The sequence below is a fragment of the Saccostrea echinata genome, unplaced genomic scaffold (assembly GCF_033153115.1).
Source record: "Saccostrea echinata isolate AGI-Se365-2 ecotype Australia unplaced genomic scaffold, CSIRO_AGI_Sech_v1 ptg000056l, whole genome shotgun sequence".
NCBI lineage: Eukaryota > Metazoa > Mollusca > Bivalvia > Ostreida > Ostreidae > Saccostrea > Saccostrea echinata.
Genome location: NW_026889805.1, coordinates 13,772,503 through 13,799,002, shown reverse-complemented (window position 1 = coordinate 13,799,002; position 26,500 = coordinate 13,772,503). Strand labels below are relative to the sequence as shown.

The window sequence follows — 26,500 nt, the reverse complement described above, 5'->3', positions numbered from 1 at the left end:
CTTCATTACGAGTAGAGTCTCTAGGAAGCAAAGAAGATCAGAAAATTGGTGACATGCACCGGATCTCACAATGTTGTCGAACACTGGGACGCTTGATTATTGAATGCAAAAAATTGAATTCTACTGCAATGATTACTTTGGATACACTTGTGTCCCCACATCATTTTGATTTAGTTGTTTCTGCAACTCAATCAATGTCTGTGTCTGGAGAAAATCCTGCAATTTCACTTGGAAGTTTTATTGGGAACATTTTCGGACACATAATACAAATAAAGACTGGAGAAGCACTTAGATCCAATGATGAAAAGAGAAGCCAGGAGGCCAGTGATTTTCAGAAACTATTCGAATCTGAATGGAATTACAGAGTGAATGCAGTTTGCACAAGAAGAAAAAACACACTGAATAGGAAGAGAATCCAAGTGCTTCCACTTACAGAGGATTTACAAACTCTGCGTGACCACATAATGTTGAAGATGAAGGAAACATCATCGAAGTTAAAGACAACAAAGATGGCATGTGATTGGGTTGAATTAGCCAAACTAACCTTATCTAGACTTATCCTCTTCAACAAAAGAAGAAGAGCTGAAGTAAAAGACTTAAAAGTACAGGATTACCAATGCCGTCCTGACTGGAAGACAGAACAAAGAGGGGAATTTGAAATGGCCTTAACATCAGCAGATAAAATTTTGGCTAACAGGTAAAATTCTTTAGCACCATATCAGGTTACCTTAAGCAAGTAGAGGAAATTTACATGTAAATATTAGTGAAAGAATGCAATTGGATGTAAAACAAGGTAAAGATTAGGGCTGTGCAATAATATCGATATTCCGGTATATTGTGATTCATTTACAAAAAATATCGTATTGCGATACGTTTTTCCAATACCGGTATATCGGTAAAATGCTTGGGCTTGTGATTTCTAAAGTAAAATTTAAAATGCCAGAAACGCTTTCAATCATGCCTAATACTAAGGTTCCTGTTGTATGGTTATATTTTGTTGCAGAACTAAGGTGAAATTGGCAAAAACTTTTTTTTTTTTGCGTATTTATAAAACAGATGTAGTTTTATTCACTCCTATTATAAATGGAGGTTAATAAACTAAGAAAAGAGCATTTTAACTGTTATTAAAAATATTGCAATACATATTGCAATACAGTTTAAAATATCGCAATACGAAATTCCCAGCCGATACCCAGCCCTAGTAAAGATGCTACCCTGGTCTAGGATTGGGCTAGGTCTGGTGTTACTAGATTTACAGGAAAATATACATGAAAAGAACTACAGGCCTATTTAGGTTCTTTCAGACTATAATTCCAGGGGTATGCCATGGTAGTTATTTTTCTACAGTTATTGCCAAAATCAAAGAAATGTTGCTGTTATCTATTCTCCAATATACCTTAAATGCCATAAATATATAATTATCAGATCCGAGACACATACATGTAAGAAACACGTGATATATTAACCTCATACTTATAATGAGTTTATTACTTTAAAGAATATCAAATTCACATCTTGCTTTTAGACACAGCATTGCATATTGCTTATGATGTTTATTTCAAAGAACATGGCTGTTCTGAGGATTGGTACTGCTTGATCTTTACAAAAATGAGTAATTCTGATAATTGTATTAACCCTTTGTGTGCTGACTTGTTTTAAGTGAGTGGTAACCTCAGTTCTGAGTTGTTTTGGAAAATTGACAAAATTGTCACATTGGCTTACTCAAATGCAGATATCTTAAAATTTTGACAACCAATTTGCATGAAATTTGGCAAATATGAAGCAAATATTGTGTTTTTAGCTCACCTGAGCCGAAGGCTCAAGTGAGCTTTTCTGATCACATTTTGTCCGTTGTCCGTCCGTCCGTCTGTCTGTCTGTCTGTCCGTCCATCTGTAAACTTTTCACATTTTTGACTTCTTCTCAAGAACCACTGGGCCAATTTTGACCAAACTTGGTACAAAGCATCCTTGGGTAAAGGGGAATTTAAATTGTTAAAATGAAGGGCCAAGTCCCCTCACAAGGGGAGATAATCAAGAGAAGACAAAAATAGGGTGGGGTCATTAAAAAATCTTCTTCTCAAGAACCACAGGGCCAGTAAAGCTGAAACTTATATGGAAGCATCCTGGGGTAGTGTAGATTCTAAATTGTTCAAATCATGACCCCCGGGGGTAGGGCGGGGCCACAATGTGGAATCAATGTTTTACATAGAAATATATAGGAAAAATCTTTAAAAATCTTCTTCTCAAGAACCACTAGGCCAGAAAAGCTGAAACTTATGTGGAAGCATCCTGGGATAGTGTAGATTTTAAATTGTAAAAATCATGACCCCCGGGGGTAGGGCGGGGCCACAATAGGGAATCCAAGTTTTACATTGAAATATATAGGAAAAATCTTGAAAAATCTTCTTCTCAAGCACAACTGGGCCAGAAAAACTGAAACTTATGTGGAAGCATCCTGGGGTAGTGTAGATACTAAATTGTAAAAATCATGACCCCCAGGGGTAGGGCGGGGCCACAATAGGGAATCCAATTTTACATTGAAATATGTAAGAAAAATCTTCTTCTCAAGAACAACTGGGCCAGAAAAACTGAAACTTATGTGGAAGCATCCTGGGATAGTGTAGATTTTTAATTGTTAAAATCATGACCCCCGGGGGTAGGGCAGGGCCACAATAAGTATTAGAAGGGGGTAAATCTGGTAAAGAACAGCATGGCCAAAGTTACTCAGGTGAGCGATGTGGCCCATGGGCCTCTTGTTTGAATTGATAAAGTTTTTTCTAAAAATTCTTATATCTGACATTGCCATGGTAACAAAATTTTCAAAAATATACAAAAACGATGATTCTTGAGTTTTTAGGTCACCTGAGTTACTCAGGTGACCTATTGCTATCCGTTTTCGTCCTGCATTGTCTGTCATGCGTTAACTTTTGAACATTTTTAACTTCTTCTCCAGAACGCCCAACCAATTTCAACCAAATTTTGATATATAGCTTCTATGGGTAAAGGGGAACAAAAAATGTGAATTCCATTGTCCCTGCCCCCCTGGGGCCTGAGGGGTGGGGCTAGAACCACCAAAATTAATGCAATCTTTAAAAATCTTATTCTTTACTCCTGGACATCAAGCAGTCAAACCGTTGGCATGAATGTAATAAGCATTGAGCCCTCTACCAAAATTATGAAATTCATGGCCCCAGGGTCAGGGGTTCTGGTGCTAGGATGGGGCTATATGATCATATAGTGAAAGTGCATTATTTCTTTGAAAATCTTCTTCTCTGCTCCTGGGTATTAAATAAAGTAACTAAGTACATAGTTATGAAGAGCAAGAGTGCCTCTTCCAAAATTGTGAAATTCATGGCCCCAGGGTCAGGGGTTCTGGTGTAAGGGTGGGGCTCTATTGATTATATAGTGAAAATGCATTAATTCTTTGAAAATCTTCTTCTCTGCTCCTGGGCATGAAGGTGATTAAGTACATAGTTATGAAGAGGAGGTGGGCCTGCGGGCTTCCAAAATTGTGAAAGCCATGGCCCCAGGGTCAGGGGTTCTGGTTTTAGGGCGGGCTCTATTGATTATATAGTGAAAATGCATTAATTCTTTGAAAATCTTCTTCTCTGCTCCTGGGTATTATTTAAACAAACTAAGTGCATGGTTATGTAAATCCAAGTCCATTGATCTTTTTAGCTGTATTAGCAACCATATAAGAAAATTTGATCCCCAGTTAAGGAATATGCAGTCTTCGGGTCAGGAAATCTTGGTTCAAATTTGGTACACCGATAACGAAATTGTATCTTATAGCCCCAATTATACTCTATTATTCTTATACCTGTAAAAATCTTTCTTACTGTGCTTTTATAGAGAAGGATGCATTTCTCCAATATTGCTTGTATAGTATTAGTTAACATTCATCACCTCCCCCCCCCCCCCCCCACCCACTTAATACTCCCTACTCTTTAAAAAATGGGCATTTATTTTGGAAGTTTTATTCCTAGCTGGCAACAATGATTGCTAACATAAATTGCTAACACGTCAACTAGAATTTATGTTGAAGATATTTAAGCACCTTTAACAGTCATTTACAATATCTTCAACTTTATAAATATGCCGAAATTACTTTGTTGTGGTCACTGATGAATATCAGTTTTGATACATTTCAATGTTTTCAGTGCATTAATGCATAATTGATAAGTAATGTTTTATCACAATTATAAGCAAGAATTCAATGTGCTCCTATTTTTTATTTTGACCTGTCCTTGAAGAACTGTCTCCTTTTGTCTTGATTCAATAAAAAATAAATTTTAAAATATATATCTATTTGTTTAAACAAAATTCTATTTAAATATTATTCCTAATGATGAAACACATTTTTTTACCAGGGCATTTGTAATCTTATTAACTATTTAAATTTTTATATTTAAAAATTAGCTTATCTTTGGAGACCTCATTGCAATCTTTGTTGATCAATAACTGCTCAGGTATTTGTATTTTTTGAACATTTCTCTTGGAATTAAAAAATATTCTCTTGGTAAAAGCTAGTTTTTCTACTCTAAAATGCTTTCTAAAGACAAATGCATGGCAGAGTATTCTTTAGGAGACTGATATTTAGTGAAAGAGAATCATGGATGGAATATCTTAAAACAGGGATGTTGTAGAGATGATTGATACATGCATGAATGAATGACAAGGGAGTCAGATCCTTAGAAAATGAAGCACAGTGTCAGTGAGGGATGTAATGTAATTCTTGAGGGTTCTTGGGCCCTATACACTTGTAAACTACAGGTCATATGATGTATTGATAGGTGAAAATAAACATTGAGTTTGAGAAATACAAATCCACCTATCACCCAAGCTTCATTAGTGTTTTAATGATGTACATGCAACCAAACTATTCACAATCTCCTCATTAAAAGACTTTGACGTACGATCTCCTTCCTATTGGGGGGGGGGGGGGATTAGTTTGTTCTTGTGTGCATAATGGAAGTGTCCTTGTGTGCATAATGGAAGTGTCCTTGTGTGCATAATGGAAGTGATATAATCTGTATTGGGATGGAGTCGAATGCTGTCTTGATTTATAGATATGCTCGTTTGCGAGGGGATGCTCCGCTTTGCAGTGCCCTTTTTGGGATATATGTTCTGCATCCTTTTTGAGGTAAAGGGGTATTTCCATAGACAAAGATGACAACTCATTTCAATTGTAAACTATAGACCTCGATCACATTTATTTATTCTGTTATTCTGAATAGGTTCACTTATTTAATTCATGCTGAGTACAATTTCACAGTTTGGGGGGGAGGGGGGGTCCTCACTGTTTTTGGTTTAAAAAAAAAAATTAAGGCAAACAGTCTTGGAATTAAAAATTCCCGTGCTTTATTTGTGGGAAAAGACTATTTTAAAGAAAAAGGGGATGCCACTTTGGTAATGTGTGGCTTGACATGGAAAGATGCTACATGTATTAAGAATTACTAAGGATACCTTTTTGTTCACTTGGTATTATAAATTAAGGTCCATGCAACTACGATACAAAGTAAATGTTTTGAAGTATTCCAACTCCCAAGACACCAAAGATCCCTTTAACAGTCTTGGGTTTTGAAATATATTTAGAGACTATTCTAAGTTATGATTCTATTTACTGTCAGTCCTCCTTATGTGAAAGAGAAGGAAAGATAATACCATTTCAAGAACATCTAACATATGTTTTGTCAATTGAGTTTGTTTTTTTTTCCAAAGACATATACACATTGAAGTTTACATGAGCATGAGCAAGTTCTTAGTTTCTAAATCCCTGGAATTAGATGTAAACTGTTTCACCTTCAAAATCATAATTGTATACTGGGTATTCAAAATATGAGCAAATTTTACTTAAGTTTTACATGGTTTAAGATTAATTATGGTATTAAATGTTGGCAAAGAAAAGACAGTATTTCTTAAGCCTCATCAGTGAAAACCTATCTTTTGTTTGTTTACTGAAATAAAACAATCAAAGACCACAGTCTGCCCCTATGACAATCACTTCGAGGAAAATAAGCACTTAAAAGTTCAAGACAGTGATATTTGTCCAGCATTCTTTTCATCACAATTTTAATCATTTTTTTGTACATGATCAAAGGTATCACTGCATCATTTCTGATTTATTTATATTTTTTCTCATTACTTGTGATTTTTTTTTATTAGACTTCAGTTCTAGTGTCAAGAACTAGCTTACATGTGAAGACACATACTGGAAAACATCAAGTTTATCTTTAAATTTTGTGCAAGAAATTTGACTTGTTATCAAATACTGTAAAGTCATTTTAATTCGTGGGGGTCAATGTTCATGAGTAAGCAAAATTAAGATGCAATGCCAAGCAGCTTTAAACCAGACATTTTAGGAGGAAAGGGCCACAGATGACTTCATGACTGTTTTACAAAATTCATATTGTCAATGAGTACCTGGTAGTTTATAGTTTCAATATTGCGTGATCACAAAAATATGTTTCTGGAAATACTCTTTTTAGCTCACCTGAGTTAAAAGCTCAAGTGAGCTTTTCTGATCACATTTTGTCCGTCGTCCGTCTGTCTGTCTGTCCGTCCGTCTGTAAACTTTTCACATTTTTGACTTCCTCTCCAGAACCACTGGGCCAATTTCAACCAAACTTGCCATGAAGCATCCTTGGGTAAAGGGGATTCAAGTTTGTTCAAAGGAGGGGCCACACCCTCTTTCAAGGGGAGATAATTAGGAATTAGTGAAAAAATAATGGCATCATTTAAAAATCTTCTTCTCAAGAACCATTGGGCCAGGAAAGATGAAACTTATGTGGAAACATCCTCAGGTAGTGTAGATTCAAGTTTGTTCAAATCATGACCCCCGGGGCTAGGGTGGGGCCACAATGGGGGATCAAAGTTTTACATAGAAATATATAGGAAAATATCTTAAAAAATCTTCTTCTTAAGAACAGCAAAGCCATGATTGGTCATATTTATATGGAAGCATCCTCAAGTAGTGTAGATTCAAGTTTGTTCAAATCATGACCCCCTGGGGTAGGGTGGGGCCACAATGGGGGATCAAAGTTCTACCATTTTCATCATTTTAGGTCACCAATGAGTCGCTTGGTTAACTTATTGCTGCCATATTTTAGGAAATCTACTTTAATTTTCTGTGCATGGTATGCTTGTAGAAATAAACTGTGTGCATATTAAATAAAACTGAATATTATAAAAGATTGACCATTAAAGGCCTACAGGTCTCTTTTTACCAAAAGTTTACAATTTTTGGCACATGGAGCTAGGATATAAATAATCCTTTATGAATAACTATTTTTAGATATTATTGCTAGACTCCAAAATGAAGCTTAAAATGCAAAAATGAGACCCTCTATGGTACTCAGGTGACCATCAAGGCCTATAGGCCTCTTGTTATATTTTGTACACTCGGCACACCTCGGCCGATTCGTACCTCATCTAACTTGGCTGTATCATGTAAACCTCCATTGAACCGGAGCTACTTTATACCCAATATGGCTGCGCCCTATAATTACACGTGCACAGTGTGCTGAATTTGATCCATTGATAAACATGTGTTTTATGTATACTATGTAAATACATTATTATTTTCTTGGGTCTTCTATGTTTTAAAGCATTTATTTTTTTTCCAGAATGGACATGGTCTTGAGTGCAGGCAAATCCAAAAAAAATGTGGATGCATATGTCCTTCTTCCACCGGACACAAGAGAAGCGATTGACCTATTAAACTCACTAAGGAAGGAAGTTGGGGTACCAGTAAATAATGAATACATATTTGCAAGATTGAATGCAGAAACACCAATGGCTGGACATACAGACTTAAAAGAAATTGTTAATAGCTGCCCAGGTCTAAAAGAACCATCAAAGATCAGCTCAACAAATCTTAGAAAATATATTGCCACAGTGTCGCAGGTTTGTTCTTAACCACAGGACCTTAATTTTATTTATTATACCCCCGCTCCGAAGGAGAGGGGGGTATACTCTTTTACCCTTGTGTTTCTGTGTGTCTGCTTGTCCGTAAGTTTTCTCATCAAATACTCAATGCAGATGTTTGAAATTTTAGCACACTCTTTGTTTAGGCATGCCATATGGTGGGATTCTTTTTTGTACGCATTCGACGTCAACTTCTGTTTAACCATTTTTCGTCTATTCATACCAGACGTATTCACAAGAACGGGGGTATTACTAGTGAGCATTGGCTCACAGATTTCTTGTTTACTTTTTTTTTTTACTTTTGTGTTATTTAAACTAAGACAGCAATAATTTGTATAAAAATTCTGCTTTAATTTTAGATCCTTGACATGACAGATAATGAAGTAGAAATGCTTGCAAGACATCTAGGTCACGATGTGAAGACTCATAAAGAGAACTATCGTTTGTCTCATTCAACAAGAGAACTTACAAAGGTACAGTGCATAATAGATATATGTTTTTCAGAATTGTCTATTTAATTATGCCCCCCCTTCGAAGACGGACGGTTGCTGTCGGTGTCTGTCCTCAACCAACATTTTGCATTCATTACCTCTGCAAAGGCTACACATACTGAAATAAAATTTGGTATGCAGACTTATCAAGAAAATATCTATGTCAAGTTCTATACATTTTGGGTATGATCGAACAATTTTTGACAGAGTTATGAGAATATCTAGGTCAATTTTATTTTGGGTACGATTGCAATAAGGCCTCTTGGACTTAGACAAATTGCAATAATTTGCAGTTTCCGTTCATTATCTCTGCGAAGGCTGCACATATTGAAATGAAATTTTGTACTTAGAGATTTATCATAAGAGTATTAAGGTCAAGTTTGTTTTGGACACCATCGAACTATTTTTGACAGAGTTATGCCCCTTGCACTAGTCATTTCCATACTTCCCACAAAGGCTTGTGCACCCTATAATTTATGCCCAAGGGGGCATATTTATGCCCCCTTGGTCATAAGTGTTTTCAAACATATCTTGTTATATAAAGATCAAGCAGGCTTGTTAATGTATGTATCAATATATTCAAACATAACCTATGAAAGTAAAAAGGATTAAAATTTCTTCAAATAATGGCTCTTGGATGCCAATGTGGATTTAATAGGGTGTATGTATATAATTATATATTTATAATAGTATTGTTGAGTTTTTAAGTATATAGTATAAATATAAACAGTAGTATTATTGAGTCTCATTATATACAAATCAATATTGAAATTTTATGAAGTGTATAAACAGTAGTACTTGAGGAATTGGGTCTTCTTTACAGTAGTACTGTGGGTCTTCAAGTGTATATAAACAGCAGTATCATTGGGTCTGATATAGACCAGTAGGATCTTTAAGTATATATAAACAGTGGTATTATTGGGTCTTTGAGTGTATATTAACAACAGTATTGTTGGATCTGAGTTTTATATAGAACAGTATAATATTGTTGGATCTTTATGTATATATATAAACAGTGGTACTATTGGGTCTTCAAGTATATATAAACAGTGGTACTATTGGGTCTTCAAGTATATATAAACATTGGTACTATTGGGTCTTTATATGTATATAAACAGTGGTACTATTGGGTCCCAGTGGTCTATGGATGTGCAGTGAACCTGAATGAAGCTTTTAGGTCAAGGTCAAAAATAGCCTCTCTGTTTAAAATCTTTGTTCGGTGCATAATTTCTTTCCCTTAAGTCCAGTCAGCCTCAAACTTTACCAATTGACTTAGGGTACGGAACATTTGTGATTTTCCTTCCATATTTTGATAAAGGATATGCAACAATTTTCATAGAGAATATGCAACATTCATGATTTTTGTGCCGTTTTTTGATAAAGGGTATGGAGCACTCATGATGCCCTTTTTAGCTCACCTCGACGAAGTCGAGATGAGCTTATGCTATACCGTCGGCGTTAGCGTCGGCGTCCCAGGTTAAAGTTTTAGGAGTAAGTCCCATTCCCAAGTAACTATAAGCCCTACCTGGACCAAACTTGCATGGATGATGCATCTAGGGATGGACACTACCACACTTGCTTCGGATGCTGGATCTGACCTAGATTTTCCAGATGAGTGACCAGGTTAAAGTTTTAGGAGCAGGTCCATTCCCAAGTAACTATAAGCCCTACCTTGACCAAACTTGCATGGATGATGCATCTAGGGATGGACACTACCACACTTGCTTCGGATGCTGGATCTGACCTAGATTTTCCGGATGAGTGACCAGGTTAAAGTTTTAGGAGCAGATCCATTCCCAAGTAACTATAAGCCCTACCTTGACCAAACTTGCATGGATGATGCATCTAGGGATGGACACTACCACACTTGCTTCAGATGCTGGATCTGACCTAGATTTTCCAGATGAGTGACCAGGTTAAAGTTTTAGGAGCAGGTCCATTCCCAAGTAACTATAAGCCCTACCTGGACCAAACTTGCATGGATGATGCATCTAGGGATGGACACTACCACACTTGCTTCGGATGCTGGATCTGACCTAGATTTTCCGGATGAGTGACCAGGTTAAAGTTTTAGGAGCAGGTCCATTCCCAAGTAACTATAGGCCCTACCTTGACCAAACTTGCATGGATGATGCATCTAGGGATGGACACTACCACACTTGCTTCGGATGCTGGATCTGACCTAGATTTTCCAGATGAGTGACCAGGTTAAAGTTTTAGGAGCAGGTCCATTCCCAAGTAACTATAAGCCCTACCTGGACCAAACTTGCATGGATGATGCATCTAGGGATGGACACTACCACACTTGCTTCGGATGCTGGATCTGACCTAGATTTTCCGGATGAGTGACCAGGTTAAAGTTTTAGGAGCAGGTCCATTCCCAAGTATCTATAAGCCCTACCTGGACCAAACTTGCATGAATGATGCATCTAGGGATGGACACTACCACACTTGCTTCGGATGCTGGATCTGACCTAGATTTTCCAGATGAGTGACCAGGTTAAAGTTTTAGGAGCAGGTCCATTCCCAAGTAACTATAAGCCCTACCTGGACCAAACTTGCATGGATGATGCATCTAGGGATGGACATGGCCACACTTACTTCGGATGCTGGATCTGAACTAGATTTTCCAGATGAGTGACCAGGTTAAAGTTTAAGGAGCAGGTCCATTCCCAAGTAACTATAAGCCCTACCTTGACCAAACTTGCATGGATGATGCATCTAGGGATGGACACTACCACACTTGCTTCGGATGCTGGATCTGACCTAGATTTTCCAGATGAGTGACCAGGTTAAAGTTTTAGGAGCAGGTCCATTCCCAAGTAACTATAAGCCCTACCTGGACCAAACTTGCATGGATGATGCATCTAGGGATGGACATGGCCACACTTACTTCGGATGCTGGATCTGAACTAGATTTTCCAGATGAGTGACCAGGTTAAAGTTTAAGGAGCAGGTCCATTCCCAAGTAACTATAAGCCCTACCTGGACCAAACTTGCATGGATGATGCATCTAGGGTTGGACATGGCCACACTTACTTCGGATGCTGGATCTGAACTAGATTTTCCGGATGAGTGACCAGGTTAAAGTTTAAGGAGCAGGTCCATTCCCAAGTAACTATAAGCCCTACCTTGACCAAACTTGCATGGATGATGCATCTAGGGATGGACACTACCACACTTGCTTCGGATGCTGGATCTGACCTAGATTTTCCAGATGAGTGACCAGGTTAAAGTTTTAGGAGCAGGTCCATTCCCAAGTAACTATAAGCCCTACCTGGACCAAACTTGCATGGATGATGCATCCAGGGATGGACACTACCACACTTGCTTCGGATGCTGGATCTGACCTAGATTTTCCACATGTGAGACCAGGTTTAGATTTAGGAGTAGTCTCGTTTCCAAGTAACTATAAGCCCTACCTTGACCAAACTTTCATGGATGATGCATATAGGGATGTACACTAACCAACCTGCTTCGAATGCTGGATCTGACCTAGATTTTCCACATGAGTGAATTTTAGCCATATTTTAACCAAATTAGCATGGATGATGTATCTAGGGATGGACACTTCCAGACTTGCCTTGGATTCTGAATCTGATGTACATTTTCCAGATGAGTGACCAGGGTAATTTTTTGGAGTAGCTATATAATATTATGGCCTGTTATGATTAAACTTGCATAGATGGTGCATCTAAGGATGAAAACTTCCAGACTTGCTTTGGATGTTGGAAGTGACCAAAATTTTCTTGATTACTAAACAGGTCAAAAGTTTTTTGAGCAGGTCTATAATTAAATCAAACTTGCATGGCCATTGATCTTGGGATGTACCCTAACTAGAAAAAAAATATGATGTGAAATTTGCCTTACATGTAGATAACATTCGTCAAGGTGAGCTTCGTAATCTTTGATTACCTATGTTTTATTATAATAAGGATGACATGGAAGCCCTTTAGACTCAAACAACACATCCCTTAATAGTACACAAATGTTCCTCTTCAAAATAAACCCTTTTCAGCTACCTTACATTTTCATGTTCGTTGCTGAAAGCGGGGCCCTCTGACATGGCCACCATCTCAATGATATCTAGTTATCGGACAGCTACAGGTAATTTTTAGCTCTACTAGTCAGAGACCAGAAGAGCTTATGCGATAGTAAGGTGTCCGTCGTCCGTCCGTCTGTCTGTCTGTCCGTCTGTTCTGTAAACAATTTTTCAAAATGCTACTCCTCCTACAGTTTTGATCTGATTTCAATATAACTTGGCACACAAGTAGACTATACTAAGATGCATAATTCTGTTTATTGGTTTTTGATTTTGATGAACGGTGTTGCCATGGTTACAAAAAATAGAAATTTCTGTGAAATACTTTCAAAATGCTACTCCTCCTACAGTTTTGATCTGATTTCAATATAACATGGCACACAAGTAGACTATACTAAGATGCATAATTCTGTATATCGGTTTTTGATTTTGATGAACGGTGTTGCCATGGTTACTAAAAATAGAAATTTCTGTGAAATACTTTCAAAATGCTACTCCTCTTACAGCTTTTATCTGATTTCAATATAACATGGCACTGTCTGTCTGTCTGTCCGTCTGTTCTGTAAACAATTTTTCAAAATGCTACTCCTCCTACAGTTTTGATATGATTTCAATATAACTTGGCACACAAGTAGACTATACTAAGATGCATAATTCTGTTTATTGGTTTTTGATTTTGATGAACGGTGTTGCCATGGTTACTAAAAATAGAAATTTCTGTGAAATACTTTCAAAATGCTACTCCTCTTACAGTTTTGGTCTGATTTCAGTATAACTTGACAAACAAGTAGACTACACTAAGATACATAATTCTTTATATTGATTTTCTGATTTCGATGAACATTGTTGCCATGGTTACTAAAAATAGAAATTTCCTTGAAATAACTTCAAAATGCTACCCCTACAGTTTTGGTCTGATTTTAGTATTACTTAGCACACAAGTAAACTACACTAGGATACATAATTCTCTGTACCAGTTTCGGATTTCGATGAACAGTGTTACCATGGTTACTAAAAATAGAAATTTTTTTGAAATACTTTCAAAACGCTACTCCTCCTACACTTTTTGTCTGATTTCAGTTTAATGTTGCATATAAGTAGACTACAGAGATACATAATTGGTGTTATTGTTTTTTGATTTTGTTGAATGATGTTGCCATGGTTACTTAAATCAAAATTTCTGTAAAATTGTTTTAAAAGGCTACTCCTCCTATAGTTTTAGTCTGATATAATAATAAATCTTGCCACAAAAGAGACTAAACCAAGGATCATTATTCTATTTATTGCTGTTGCAAAGTTTCAAGTCCAAGTGCTACTTTCATCTTCCTTTATAAATACAACCAGTAGAGCTACAGTCTCGTCAGAGACTTCTGGTTTAGATTGCAAGAACAAAGGCATGACATCACAGCAATGTTTTAATATACAATACATAGGTATGAACATAACAAATTTTTAATTTCTCAAAAAAAACTATCTATTGGTGCTTTGGTTTTTGATTGGCTAAGACAAAATAAACTGCTGGCTATTTTCCAGGGCACCATAACCTCCAGGTTAGGAAAAGACTATCATTATTACGTTTATATAAAGATTAAAAAAATTATTCAAACAATACATTTCTTATTTTGATATAATTAGTTAAAAATTCAATAACAACAAAATGTTCCAGGATACTGTAACCCAACTTTTATCCGGGTGCAAGAAAATGTTTTGAGAATTGAAAATGCCCCATTGTTGCAAACATTTCTTGTTGCGAACTAGTAATTTATTGCCTTTGGTAGATTTTTACTATTAGCAACATAGGATTGGTCACAAAAATAAGTAGCCATGAACCAGATTTTCACCAGTTAGTCACAAAATAAAGTAGTTGCGAATAAAAGTTGGTTTACTGTAATTTTCTAGTAGCTCTACTTAAAGTATATTCAATAGAGAGTGCGCAATTAATTAAGACCTTTCTGGTTTGTTTGCAGGTCTCACAACTTCTGATTGCAGTAGAGTCTGGGTTTGTAAATAAATGGAAAGGAAGGAACCTGTCAGATATATCAGTGGATGGTAAGTGAAATTAAAAATTCATCAGACAATTCCCCTTTTATAACTGAATGTCAATCAAGAATACCTACTTTTCATGTGTATAGAGATATAGTTCATCTACCTTTACATCATTTATTATAGTCTGTTAATTCTGAAATTCTAAATCCGTACAGTCAACATTATTCTTACTTAATCTTTGCTGTGGTCAAAAAATGTACTGCTTTGAAAAAAAAAAATCCACTGAAAATACTGAGAAAAAAATGATTGAGCCATAATATTGTGATTAGGTATTGCAAGTTAGCCCACATTTCAGGTCTGCCCTGTATGATAAAGTTAAGAATACTGAAAATCAGGTATTATTTATTGGTATATAATGTTGATTTCATTTTTAAAGATTTAACAGACTTGTGTTTGAGTGACCAGAAAGCCAGTGGGGTCAACAAAGATGATAGTGGAATGTACGCAGACCAAAATACAGCTGATGATGGTAAAATATATACCTTAATTTAAAAGGGAATGCAGACATTAATAGAGAATTACCAGTAGATTGTAGACTTAACCAATTTTTTTGTCATGGAAATTATGAAATATACTTTATAACAAACAGAGATTAAAAATGCATGTATTCACCTGTTTAAATTAAAAATTTAGTTTTCATTTATGGTCTGCATGCTTTTTTAAGCTTCTGCCCTGGGTGACAAAATGAAGATAACTAGAAAATCAAATATCTTGATTGGTAAATAAGGTGATTTCATTTTTAAAGGTTTAACAAACTTGTGTTTGAGTGACCAGAAAGCCAGTGGGGTCAGCAAAGATGATAGTGGAATGTACCCAGACCAAAATACAGCTGATGATGGTAAAATATATACCTTAGGCCAAAAAAATTTAATAACTTGGTTATCAGGCCAGTTTTCTCAAAAATAAATGCGGAAGGGAGGCATTTTTTTTCCCCTTTTTATCTCGTAAAAAAAAGATGCTTGATTTTTTAATTTTTTTTTTTTAATATAAATTCAAAACTAGCAACTTTTAATCAACAGTGCTTCAACATCTAGTGCAGAAATCAAGATAATTTATTTCCTGCTTTTTTTTTCTCTTGCATCTTCTACATTCCGATGATTCGTCTAATGAAAAGACGGCATCCTAAAAACCAGACGTGTTAAACTTACAGAACCCAATACTTTTAGTGATGCATCTGGTCAATTGCTTACGTAACACAACTAATCTAAGTGTTTCAGCACTATAAACAGCGCTTATGATTTTATTAAACGTCAAATTTATCAGTCTTTGGTTTACCCACACTAAATAAAATCTGCGAATCTTGCTGACGTCCGAGTTCCGAGGTTGAGAGAGCCGTCTTTGATAGCGTTATTGATCGAGTTCTAGCAAAAAAGCCTTCAGAAACCCCCACTTTGTACCGTGGAAGTACATTCCCTCATGAATTTGTACTGAAATCAATGCCATCATGACTAAACTTAATCTTGGCGCCTTATCCTGTTTACTCAACAGCCATATTTGCGATTTTTAACTAGGCCAAAAGTGTGGATCATCTTGATGTTTTTCAAACGTTTTACTGATTTCTAAAATGCAGTCAAAATGCGGTCGGGAATTCCGGATTTTTTAGCACCACACGAGCGCATGAGAGAAATTTTATTTTATTCATTTGAGGATAAAAATGGGTAATGCGCATTGTTGAACGAGATGCGGGTGGGCCTGAGAACCAAGTTATTAAATTTTTTAGGCCTTAATTTAAAAGGGAATGCAGACATCAATAGAGAATACCGGTAGATTGTAGACTTAACCCATTTTTTTTATGATTGAAATTATGAAATATACTTTATAACAAACAGAGATTAGAAATGCATGTATTCACCTGTTTAAATTAAAAATTTAGTTTTTATTTATGGTCCGCATCCTTTTTATGCTTCTGCCCTGAGTGATGAAATGAAGATAACTAGAAAATCAGGTATCTTTATTAGTAAATAAGGTGATTTCATTTTTAAAGGTTTAACAAACTTGTGTTTGAGTGACCAGAAAGCCAGTGGGGTCAGCAAAGATGATAGTGGAATGTACCCAGACCAAAATACAGCTGATGATGGTAAAATATTACCTTTATTTAAAAGGGAATGCAGACGTTAATAAAGAAAACCGGTAGATTGTAAACTTGTCCAATTTTTTTTCCATGCATGGAAATTATGAAATAAACTTTATAACAAACAGGAAATTAAAAATGCATGTATTCACCTGTTTAAATTAAAAATTTAGTTTTCATTTATGGTCTGCATGCTTTTTTAAGCTTCTGCCCTGAGTGACAAAATGAAGATAACTAGAAAATCAAATATCTTGATTGGTAAATAAGGTGATTTCATTTTTAAAGGTTTAACAAACTTGTGTTTGAGTGACCAGAAAGCCAGTGGGGTCAGCAAAGATGATAGTGGAATGTACCCAGACCAAAATACAGCTGATGATGGTAAAATATATACCTAAATTTAAAAGGGAATGCAGACATTAATAGAGAATTACCAGCAGATTGTAGACTTAACCAATTTTTTTTTATTATGGAAATTATGAAATATACTTTATAACAAACAGAGATTAAAATGCATGTATTCACCTGTTTAAATTAAAAATTTAGTTTTCATTTATGGTCTGCTCTTTTTTTTATGCTTACATGAGCCTATAATACAAATGTGGTTGTAATTTGTTCAAATGCTTTGCAATTCAAGGTAATTGATAAGTTGGTATATATATTTACAGAAATGCAAGATTAGTGACTAACATGAAGACATAAAATATACAAAATAGTTTTTAAATTATTTTCGAAGTACTTTTTCTACATGCTAAATGAGATATTAATATTACTGATGAAGTTGATATTATATACCTGTGCAACCCTAGTTAAAGTTAGGTTTCATGCAAGTTCTTTCACGATTACAGTTAATTTACCATCACTTACATGTATATTAGTGTATTCAAAATGCACCACAAATTTAGATCAGTTGCAGTTTTATCATACATGAGTTCAGTGTTTTTGAATATCATAGTTGTGGGATTTCTTAATGGGAAATTGATCTGTTTTTGACATTTGTGTAGCTGTCTTGTTGGTCTGTATTCATTTTTGTCTTTTCAAAACTTTAATCTTTCTTAGTAAGTTACTAGAATTTATATTTGATTAATTAAATCATAGAACTCTGTGAAGTTTTTTCCATTTGTTGATCTTAAAGTCTTATGCCTTGACTAATAGCCAAAGAAAAATTGAAGTCAGGCTGAAAGATAAAACTGATGGTAATTAACATTGATGATGCACTGGGATCAAAATTCAGTAAATTGTGATCATTGTTATTATCAATTCCAGTGAAGTGTGCCATTTTGCATCACGTCACGATCTTTTTCGACAGATGTGCCCAGTGTAAAAAATTCATGTCCCCGCTGTGTGATTGGTCAACTCATTTTATCAACATTGATGCAGAAATAGTCTGTTGCACAAGCAACCAATCAGAGATAAGAAGAAACTTAAACCAGTCATAAAGCTTGTGGTTAGGAGGCGTGTACTATTTACCTTGAGCGCAGCTGTCATAGTAGGTTGTAACGTAATGCAAAAGGCACACTTGACTGGAATTAATAATAACAGGTTGAAATTGGACACTATAATGAAATAAAAAATTCTTTTTATCAGTGCCTATAAATAAGCATTCATGAAATGTATATAATATGATTAGGCTAATACATGTTCACATTAAGGAGGTTGGATCCTGCCATCAAAAGTAATGAGAATTTTTTATCAAGTATATTTTTAGAATTTATACACATAGCTTTATTAAAATCAAAACAAAAAATGGGGGTCAATGCGCTTCTTTTGGCGCTACAGAGCATTTAGTTTGACCTTTTTGCACTGTAAATACGTCTTACACATAAATCAATTTTTAAAGTTTTTCCTTCAATATTTTTTGTTAAAATAAATTATAGTGAACAAACACAGTCTTATTTCATCTTAAATTGACACATTAACATTTGTAACAACGAAGAAATTTTCGAATTACTCCGCATGTTCAATTATTTGACCTTTTTGCACTCAAACATTTTCATTTTTCTGGCATTAAAATTTAACAAGCAAAAAAAATCATTTGAAAGTAATGACATTTTAATGAATTTAAGAAGAATGGTTAAAAGTATCGTATATATTCAGAAAAGAAAATTAAAAGTGGGGGTCTGTGATGTTAATTTTTAGATATTACTAAAATACTGCTAATTTTAAGCTTAAATTAGGGCTATTTTTTTCTTCATTTCCACAATATATTTTGCTTTATTTATCAAATATGATGATAGAATTCATGACAGTTTATTTAATAGATAATTTAGGAGCAGTATAAAACAGTCCACTGCACAAAATAACTATGTGTGCAGACTGCATGTAAAATAGGAATCCAAACTTAACATACTTTAAATACTTCGAAAGAGAAAAAATGATCATTTTCTTCTAAAAAACCTTCCGCCACAAAATATAGTTCCTCACTTAATGCTTTTGATATGGAATTTAATCATGGAGTTTTAACTTAATATAGTTAAATTGGCATTGTAAAATCCAAATTTATTGTAAGAATTAAAACATTATGCAGAATTTTTGAAATATAGGTTAAGATAAGAATTTGCTCAAAAGCTCAGGAGCGAACCTCGTTAACATCCAAAGGTAATCATATTGTAATGTTTCTCTTTAAGACTTGAATGACAGAGAAAATGAAAATAACAGTCAATCAAGTGCAACTAGAGACATCATGGACATTGAGACACAGTCAAAAAAAGGTATTTTATCAATACAATATAATTCCATTCTGTGTCAGTGGTAAAATACATGTATATTTCTGATTTGCTTGTTGACACATTAAGTTTTATCCCCGATACGCGAACAGCATCCCTAATCCCTAATATGAAAAAAATTGAAGACAAATAAATTTGAAACTAGGCCATCATAATTAATAATTTACATGTTTTACTTTCTTGCTTTGATAAAAAATATCAAATGTGAATGTAGGTTTTATGCAATTTATTATGCCCCCCTTCGAAGAACAACAGTTTCCGTTCATTATCTCTGCTAAGGTTGCACATATTGAAATGAAATTTTGTAGATAGGTTTATTGTATGAATATCTAGGTCAAGTTTTATTTTGGGTACGATCGAACAATTTTTGACAGAATTATGCCCCTTGGACATGGAAAAATTCCAAAAATTTGCAGTTTCCGTTCATTATCTCTGCTTAGGTTGCACATATTGAAATAAAATTTGGTATAAAGGTTTATCATATGAAATGAAATTTCATATACAGGTTTATCATATGAATATCTAAGTCAAGTTTTCTTTTGGGTACAATCGAACAATTTTTATGCGCCCGTCTTAAGACGGGACGTATTATGTTATAGCCTTCATGTCCGTCCGTCCATCCGTCTGTTAGCTTTTTCATGTCCGGCTCATAACTTTAATACTATTAGGCCTAGAATTATCAAACTTTGTCAGCTGATACGTCTTGGTTAGAAGGTGTGTCACGCATTAAAAGTAGGTCGCTCTGACCTTTAATTAAGATGCTATGGCCAAATATGGAAAAATCCTGTCCGGCTCATAACTAGAAAACTATTAGACTTAGAATCATCAAACTTGGCCAATTTGTGCATCTTAGGTAGAAGGTGTGTTGCGACCTATTTCAAGGTCACTGTGACCTTTAATTCAGTGAAATTTAAAAAAAAAAAACTGTGTCTCTATACTATTAAATTACACAGTCCCCAAAAATGTAAGAATGTTGCAGTATCCTTATTAAAAAGTGTTAACTCAAGAAAATACTTTTTTTTCATTATATACTAGTGATGGGAATCGGTAAAAATTTCATAATCGATGATCGGACAGCTGTAACTAATTAATTAAGGTCTTCCGTTTCAGACGGAAGACCTTATAGTGATTCTACTGTTTCTTCTTTTTATTATTTTTTTTTTTTTCCCCTTTCCTTTTCGGCTCGATTTCTCAGAGATGGCTGGACAGATTTTCTTGAAATTTTCAGGGATGATAGAAATTGAAAATACCCCCAGGCTTTTTTTTTTATTTTTTTCAAAATTCACTTCTGGTCGTCAGATATGTCCGATTTCCGTTTTTTTCAAAAATATTTTGTCCCAGTCATATCTCGGAAACGGTAAGAGATTAAGACACCAAACTTATATGGTAAATAGATCTTGAGGAGTAGGCAAAACCATTTGGGTTAAGAGCGTCAGCCGTCACTTCCGGTCGTCACAGGAAGTGATAATAGAAATCGAAAATTTCAACTTTTCTTTTTTGAATCTTTTTTTGCATCACTTTATTGCATTTTATTTGTAGTTTCGAAATATGTTGGACTCACCGGAAACAAAAACGTCAACTTCCGGCTATAAGCGAAAAACTGCATAATTTGAGTATTTTACTTTCCCATAAATATTTTTTATAGGTAATGTATTTGAACTGATTTTTGAATATGTTATCAAGACTGAAAATGTCTAGAGTAACGTCAAATATTCTTGTAAAATTCACTTCCGGTCGCGCGTTTAAATGTCCCCAAAATGAAAACTTGTCCGAGTGAGATCTCAGAAACTGTAAGAGATTTAGATACCAAACTTATAGGAGTTTTAGACCTTGAGGAGTAGACAAAACTATTTGGGTTAAGAGCGTCAGCCGTCACTTCCGGTCGTCACAGGAAGTGATGAAAGAAATCAAAAATTTCAACTTTTCTCTTTTGGAATAAGACTTGCATCATATAATTGTATCTTTATCACAGTTACAATATGTGTTGGTCCCACCGGAAACAAAAAACGACAACTTCCGGTTATAATAGAAAAACGACATAATCGGGGTTTTTAATTTTTCCATACATATCGCTTATAGATGGAGTTCTGTAAATGATTTTTATATATGTTATTAAGATTGCAGATGTCTAGAGTGACATGAAACAACTTAGTAAAATTCACTTCCGGTCGCGTATTTTCTTGTGCTCAAAATGAAAAGTTATTTCAGTGAGATCTCAGAAACGGCATGAGAGTAAGACACCAGACTTATTAGGAGAAAAAAAACATTGGTGAGAAGGCAAAACACATGGGGTTAAAAACGTCAGCCGTCACTTCCGATCGTCACAGGAAATGATCAAAGAAATCGAAAATTTCACATTTTCTTTTTAAAATTAAAACTTTCATCACTTTATTGCTTCTCTTTCGCTGTTTCGAAATATATTAGATTCCACCGGAAACACAAACTTTAAACTTCTGGTTTCAAGAGATAAACTACGTTATTTCGTGATTTAACTTTCTCATAAATATTACTTATAGATAAGTATTTGAAATGTTTTTAGCTCACCTCGACGAAGTTGAGATGAGCTTATGCTATACCCCCGGCGTTGGCGTCGGCGTTAGCGTCGGCGTCCCGGTTAAAGTTTTAGGAGCAAGTCCCATTCCCAAGTTACTATAAGCCCTACCTGGACCAAACTTGCATGGATGATGCATCTAGAATGGACACTGCCACACTTGCTTCGGATGCTGGTTCTGACCTAGATTTTCCAGATGAGTGACCAGGTTAAAGTTTTTGGAGCAGGTCCATTCCCAAGGAACTATACGCCCCACCTGAACCAAACTTGTATGGATGATGCATCTAGGGATGGACACTACCACACTTGCTTCGGATGCTGGATCTGACCTAGATTTTCCAGATGAGTGACCAGGTTAAAGTTTTTGGAGCAGATCCATTCCCAAGTAACTATAAGCCCTACCTGGACCAAACTTGCATGGATGATGCATCTAGGGATGGACACTACCACACTTGCTTCGGATGCTGGATCTGACCTAGATTTTCCAGATGAGTGACCAGGTTAAAGTTTTTGGAGCAGGTCCATTCCCAAGTAACTATACGCCCTACCTGGACCAAACTTGCATGGATGATGCATCTAGGGATGAACACTACACACTTGTTTCGGATGCTGAATCTGACCTAGATTTTCCAGATGAGTGACCAGGTTAAAGTTTTTGGAGCAGATCCATTCCCAAGTAACTATAAGCCCTACCTGGACCAAACTTGCATGGATGATGCATCTAGGGATGGACACTACCACACTTGCTTCGGATGCTGAATCTAATCTAGATTTTCCAGATGAGTGACCAGGTTAAAGTTTTTGGAGCAGGTCCATTCCCAAGTAACTATAGGCCCTACCTGAACCAAATTTGCATGGATGATGCATCTAGGGATGGACACTACCACACTTGCTTCGGATGCTGAATCTGACCTAGATTTTCCAGATGAGTGACCAGGTTAAAGTTTTTGGAGCAGATCCATTCCCAAGTAACTATACGCCCTACCTGAACCAAACTTGCATGGATGATGCATATAGGGATGGACACTACCACACTTGCTTCGGATGCTGGATCTGACCTAGATTTTTCCAGATGAGTGACCAGGTTAAAGTTTTTGGAGCAGGTCCATTCCCAAGTAACTATAAGCCCTACCTGGACCAAACTTGCATGAATGATGCATCTAGGGATGGACACTACCACACTTGCTTCAGATGCTGAATCTAACCTAGATTTTCCAGATGAGTGACCAGGTTAAAGTTTTTGGAGCAGATCCATTCCCAAGTAACTATAGGCCCTACCTGAACCAAACTTGCATGGATGATGCATCTAGGGATGGACACTACCACACTTGCTTCGGATACTGAATCTGACCTAGATTTTCCAGATGAGTGACCAGGTTAAAGTTTTTGGAGCAGATCCTTTCCCAAGTAACTATAAGCCCTACCTGAACCAAACTTGCATGGATGATGCATATAGGGATGGACACTACAACACTTGCTTCGGATGCTGGATCTGACCTAGATTTTCCAGATGAGTGACCAGGTTAAAGTTTTTGGAGCAGGTCCATTCCCAAGTAACTATAAGCCCTACCTGGACCAAACTTGCATGGATGATGCATCTAGGGATGAACACTACACACTTGCTTCGGATGCTGAATCTGACCTAGATTTTCCAGATGAGTGACTAGGTTAAAGTTTTTTGAGCAGGTCTATTTCCAAGTAATTATAAGTCCTTCTTAAACCAAACTTGTATAGATATTGATCTTGGGATGTACACTAACTAGAAAAAATATGATGTGAGATTTGCCTTACTTATAGATAACCTTCGTCGAGGTGAGCTTCGTAATCTTTGATTACCTATGTTTTACATATGCTGTAGATACTGCAAAAGTCAAGAGAAAATTCAGAGATTTTTATTCAGTTCACTTCCGGTTGTGTGTTTTTCCTGTAATCAAAATTCTAATTTTTTCTCACAATTGTTCGGCAACAGTAAAAGACTGAAGTCTAAAATTTTCAGAACTTATAGTCAGTCATCAGGTCATTCGCATCGTGTAAAAATTGTGTGTCATCATTACTTCCGGTTGTGACAGGAACCGAAGCAAAAAAGTATTGTTTTAAGTTATTTGGTTTCTACATAAGTTTTAGGCTAATACCGACGTTGGAAAAGATATGTTCATGCAAACAGGAAGTAGTATAACGGAAGACCTTCTCATTACTAGTAATGAGTTTCTAGTTATCAATTATAATCGGACATTTACAAAGTCTGTCAATTTAGTTTATGAAATTGTAAGAATGGGTGAACAACTACTTTCTGTGGTGGTCCAGCTGTAGTTGAATAATCTGTGTCTCGGGACAAGCCCTAGTCCTTGGGACAATATCATTTTAAAGATAGAAAGTTCTATCTAGTCCAGCTGGTTCTTCCTTCATTTTGTAGAATCCATAGTAGGTCCATACCCAGAAATGGGCGTTGTTACCCGGGTATGAATACAATGTCTGTTCGCCTGTGCCATTACAATACACAAATAAGTTAATAGACAAGTTGTGGCTTGAATATTCAGCTTAAAAACTATTACGCTTGTAAAATAAAATAAATCACCCGATTAATCAGAATAAAAAATTTGTAATTGAGCGCTTAGATTATGCCAGCAATCAACTGATTTTCGATTATAATCGATGATTGGAACACCACTATTATATACTTTACAGCAATCTATAACAAATGTAATGTTATAAGAGAAATTCCACCTCTCCCATGGGTGTAATCATCAAGCACTGGTCAAGGAGAATTTTGATAACAGAAAATTACATGTCAAATTAGAGAGAAATTAATGAGTTTAGTGTGAGGAACTAACTGGTAGAACATCTCTGATCAAGCAGGTGTTATCTATATCTCCTGGGAACTGGGCAAAGGAATCAGCGTTGAACTAAATGAATCTAGTTAGATAGCCTTTTAACTTTTATAATGAATTTGGTGAAAAGTAATTAAAACTAACTTGAAATTGTATAATAAACTAATTTGATATTATATAATGTAAGGGGGGGGGGGCATGTCTTTTTGTCTGTTTGTCAATATGAACTGCAGCTTAAAACCAGTCTGACATTAAATCTAAGAAATCATCAAGTATTTTTTTTTAAAATGTGTTATGGTAGATAGTTCCTACAAATCTAAGAGTCATGCATTAATCTTATTAAAAATAATGCATCAAGTTTACACAAGTTTTTGTTTCAACAGAATGACATGTATATGCATTTTTATTGCAATACAGACTATTAAAGCAGATAGTGCAGATCCATTCATCCCTTGGGAGTAATGAAACATGCATCCAGTTAAAGATTATAATTAATGAGTTCAATGTATAGGAAGGCTAGCTGTCTCAATCATTTCTGTTAGAGCATCTCTGATCAAGCAGCTCTTATCTGTATCCTTTGGGAATTAGACAGAAAAACTGCTTGTCAGTTTATAGCATATGTCATTTGATGGCCAGCCTTTTATTTTCAAAATTAATTTGGTATAGATTAAATTGTTAAGACTATTTTGATATTGTTTGATATGAAATTTCTATTTAATTTTTTGAAAATATCAAATAAATATGAAAGATGGGGGGGCTGCAGATGGGCATTTGTCAAGGTCTAACACAACCAGTTGAGAAATTTATTATAATTAGTGCCTGCACTACAGGAAATGTATAAACATCAAATATTATAAGGAATGGAAAAATCAAGGAAATCTTTGAATTAAGGTTGACATGATTTTCTTGCACCCTAAACTGCATGTTTATGATAATTGAACAATATTTGACGGGCATATCATGTTGTGGCGGGGCACTTTATTGACAGAGTTATGCCCCTTGGACTTAAAATTTTTTTTGACAGAGTTATGTCCCTTGCACTACTCATTTCCATACTGCCCATAATGGCTTGTGCACCCTATAATTTACGCCCAAGGGGGGCATAAGTGTTTTACAAACATGTATTGTTCCTATTTTAAAATGCTTTGGTTTGATATAAAAGAAATCTTTTTATTAGTCATGAGGTGATCTTTTTATACACTGTCCATCAGAATTGGGTTTCCTCTTTATCTTTCTACCTGTTCTTAATCAACATGATCTTGACAAATAATGTTATATATTGATAATTCTCCTTTTTCAGGAAAACGAGGTACTAAAAGAAGATGGACAAATGAAGAAACAGAGTTTCTTCGAAAGAAATTTAAAGGATACATTTTGGGCATTCAGATAAGTGTTCATCAGTCAGAATTGAAGGAGGCCCAAAAGATATGCCCAACAAGGACATTGCCACAAATAAGGGCAAAATTGAATAACATCAAGCTGGGGAAATCAACTTGAAATACTGTTTATCAGTGCTCATAATGAAATGATGAAAAATTGGAATTTTTTTGCCCCGCCATGAATATGGCCGGGCATATAGTGTTTGTCATGTCCGTCCTCTGTCCTTCTGTCCTTCCATCACACTTTGCATTTAGCTCTGTTCAAAGCTCAGTTTCAAAGAAACTATCCAAGATATTTTTATCAAACTTCATATGCTAATAGATATTGATGAGAGCTATGCAACTGCATCAACATTTTTTTGACCTTGACCTTTCCTTTGAGTTGACCTCACTTTTCTTAAACTAATGTTTAGCTTAGTTTTAAAGATACCATTCAAGATAGT

The 26,500-nt window shown here is 35.5% G+C and overlaps 1 protein-coding gene across 1 annotated transcript; it reads left to right on the top strand.

Moving 5' to 3' along the window:
* The first annotated feature begins 43 nt into the window (after positions 1-43).
* Positions 44-26,175, top strand: LOC133173867 (uncharacterized). Its single transcript, XM_061308938.1, has 10 exons — positions 44-697; positions 7,626-7,905; positions 8,286-8,399; positions 14,427-14,508; positions 14,882-14,974; positions 15,251-15,343; positions 16,490-16,582; positions 16,862-16,954; positions 19,201-19,284; positions 25,979-26,175. Exons 1-10 carry the CDS (start codon positions 54-56, stop codon positions 26,173-26,175), a joined length of 1,773 nt encoding a protein of 590 aa, XP_061164922.1. The 5' UTR covers positions 44-53.
* Positions 26,176-26,500: the final 325 nt, after the last annotated feature.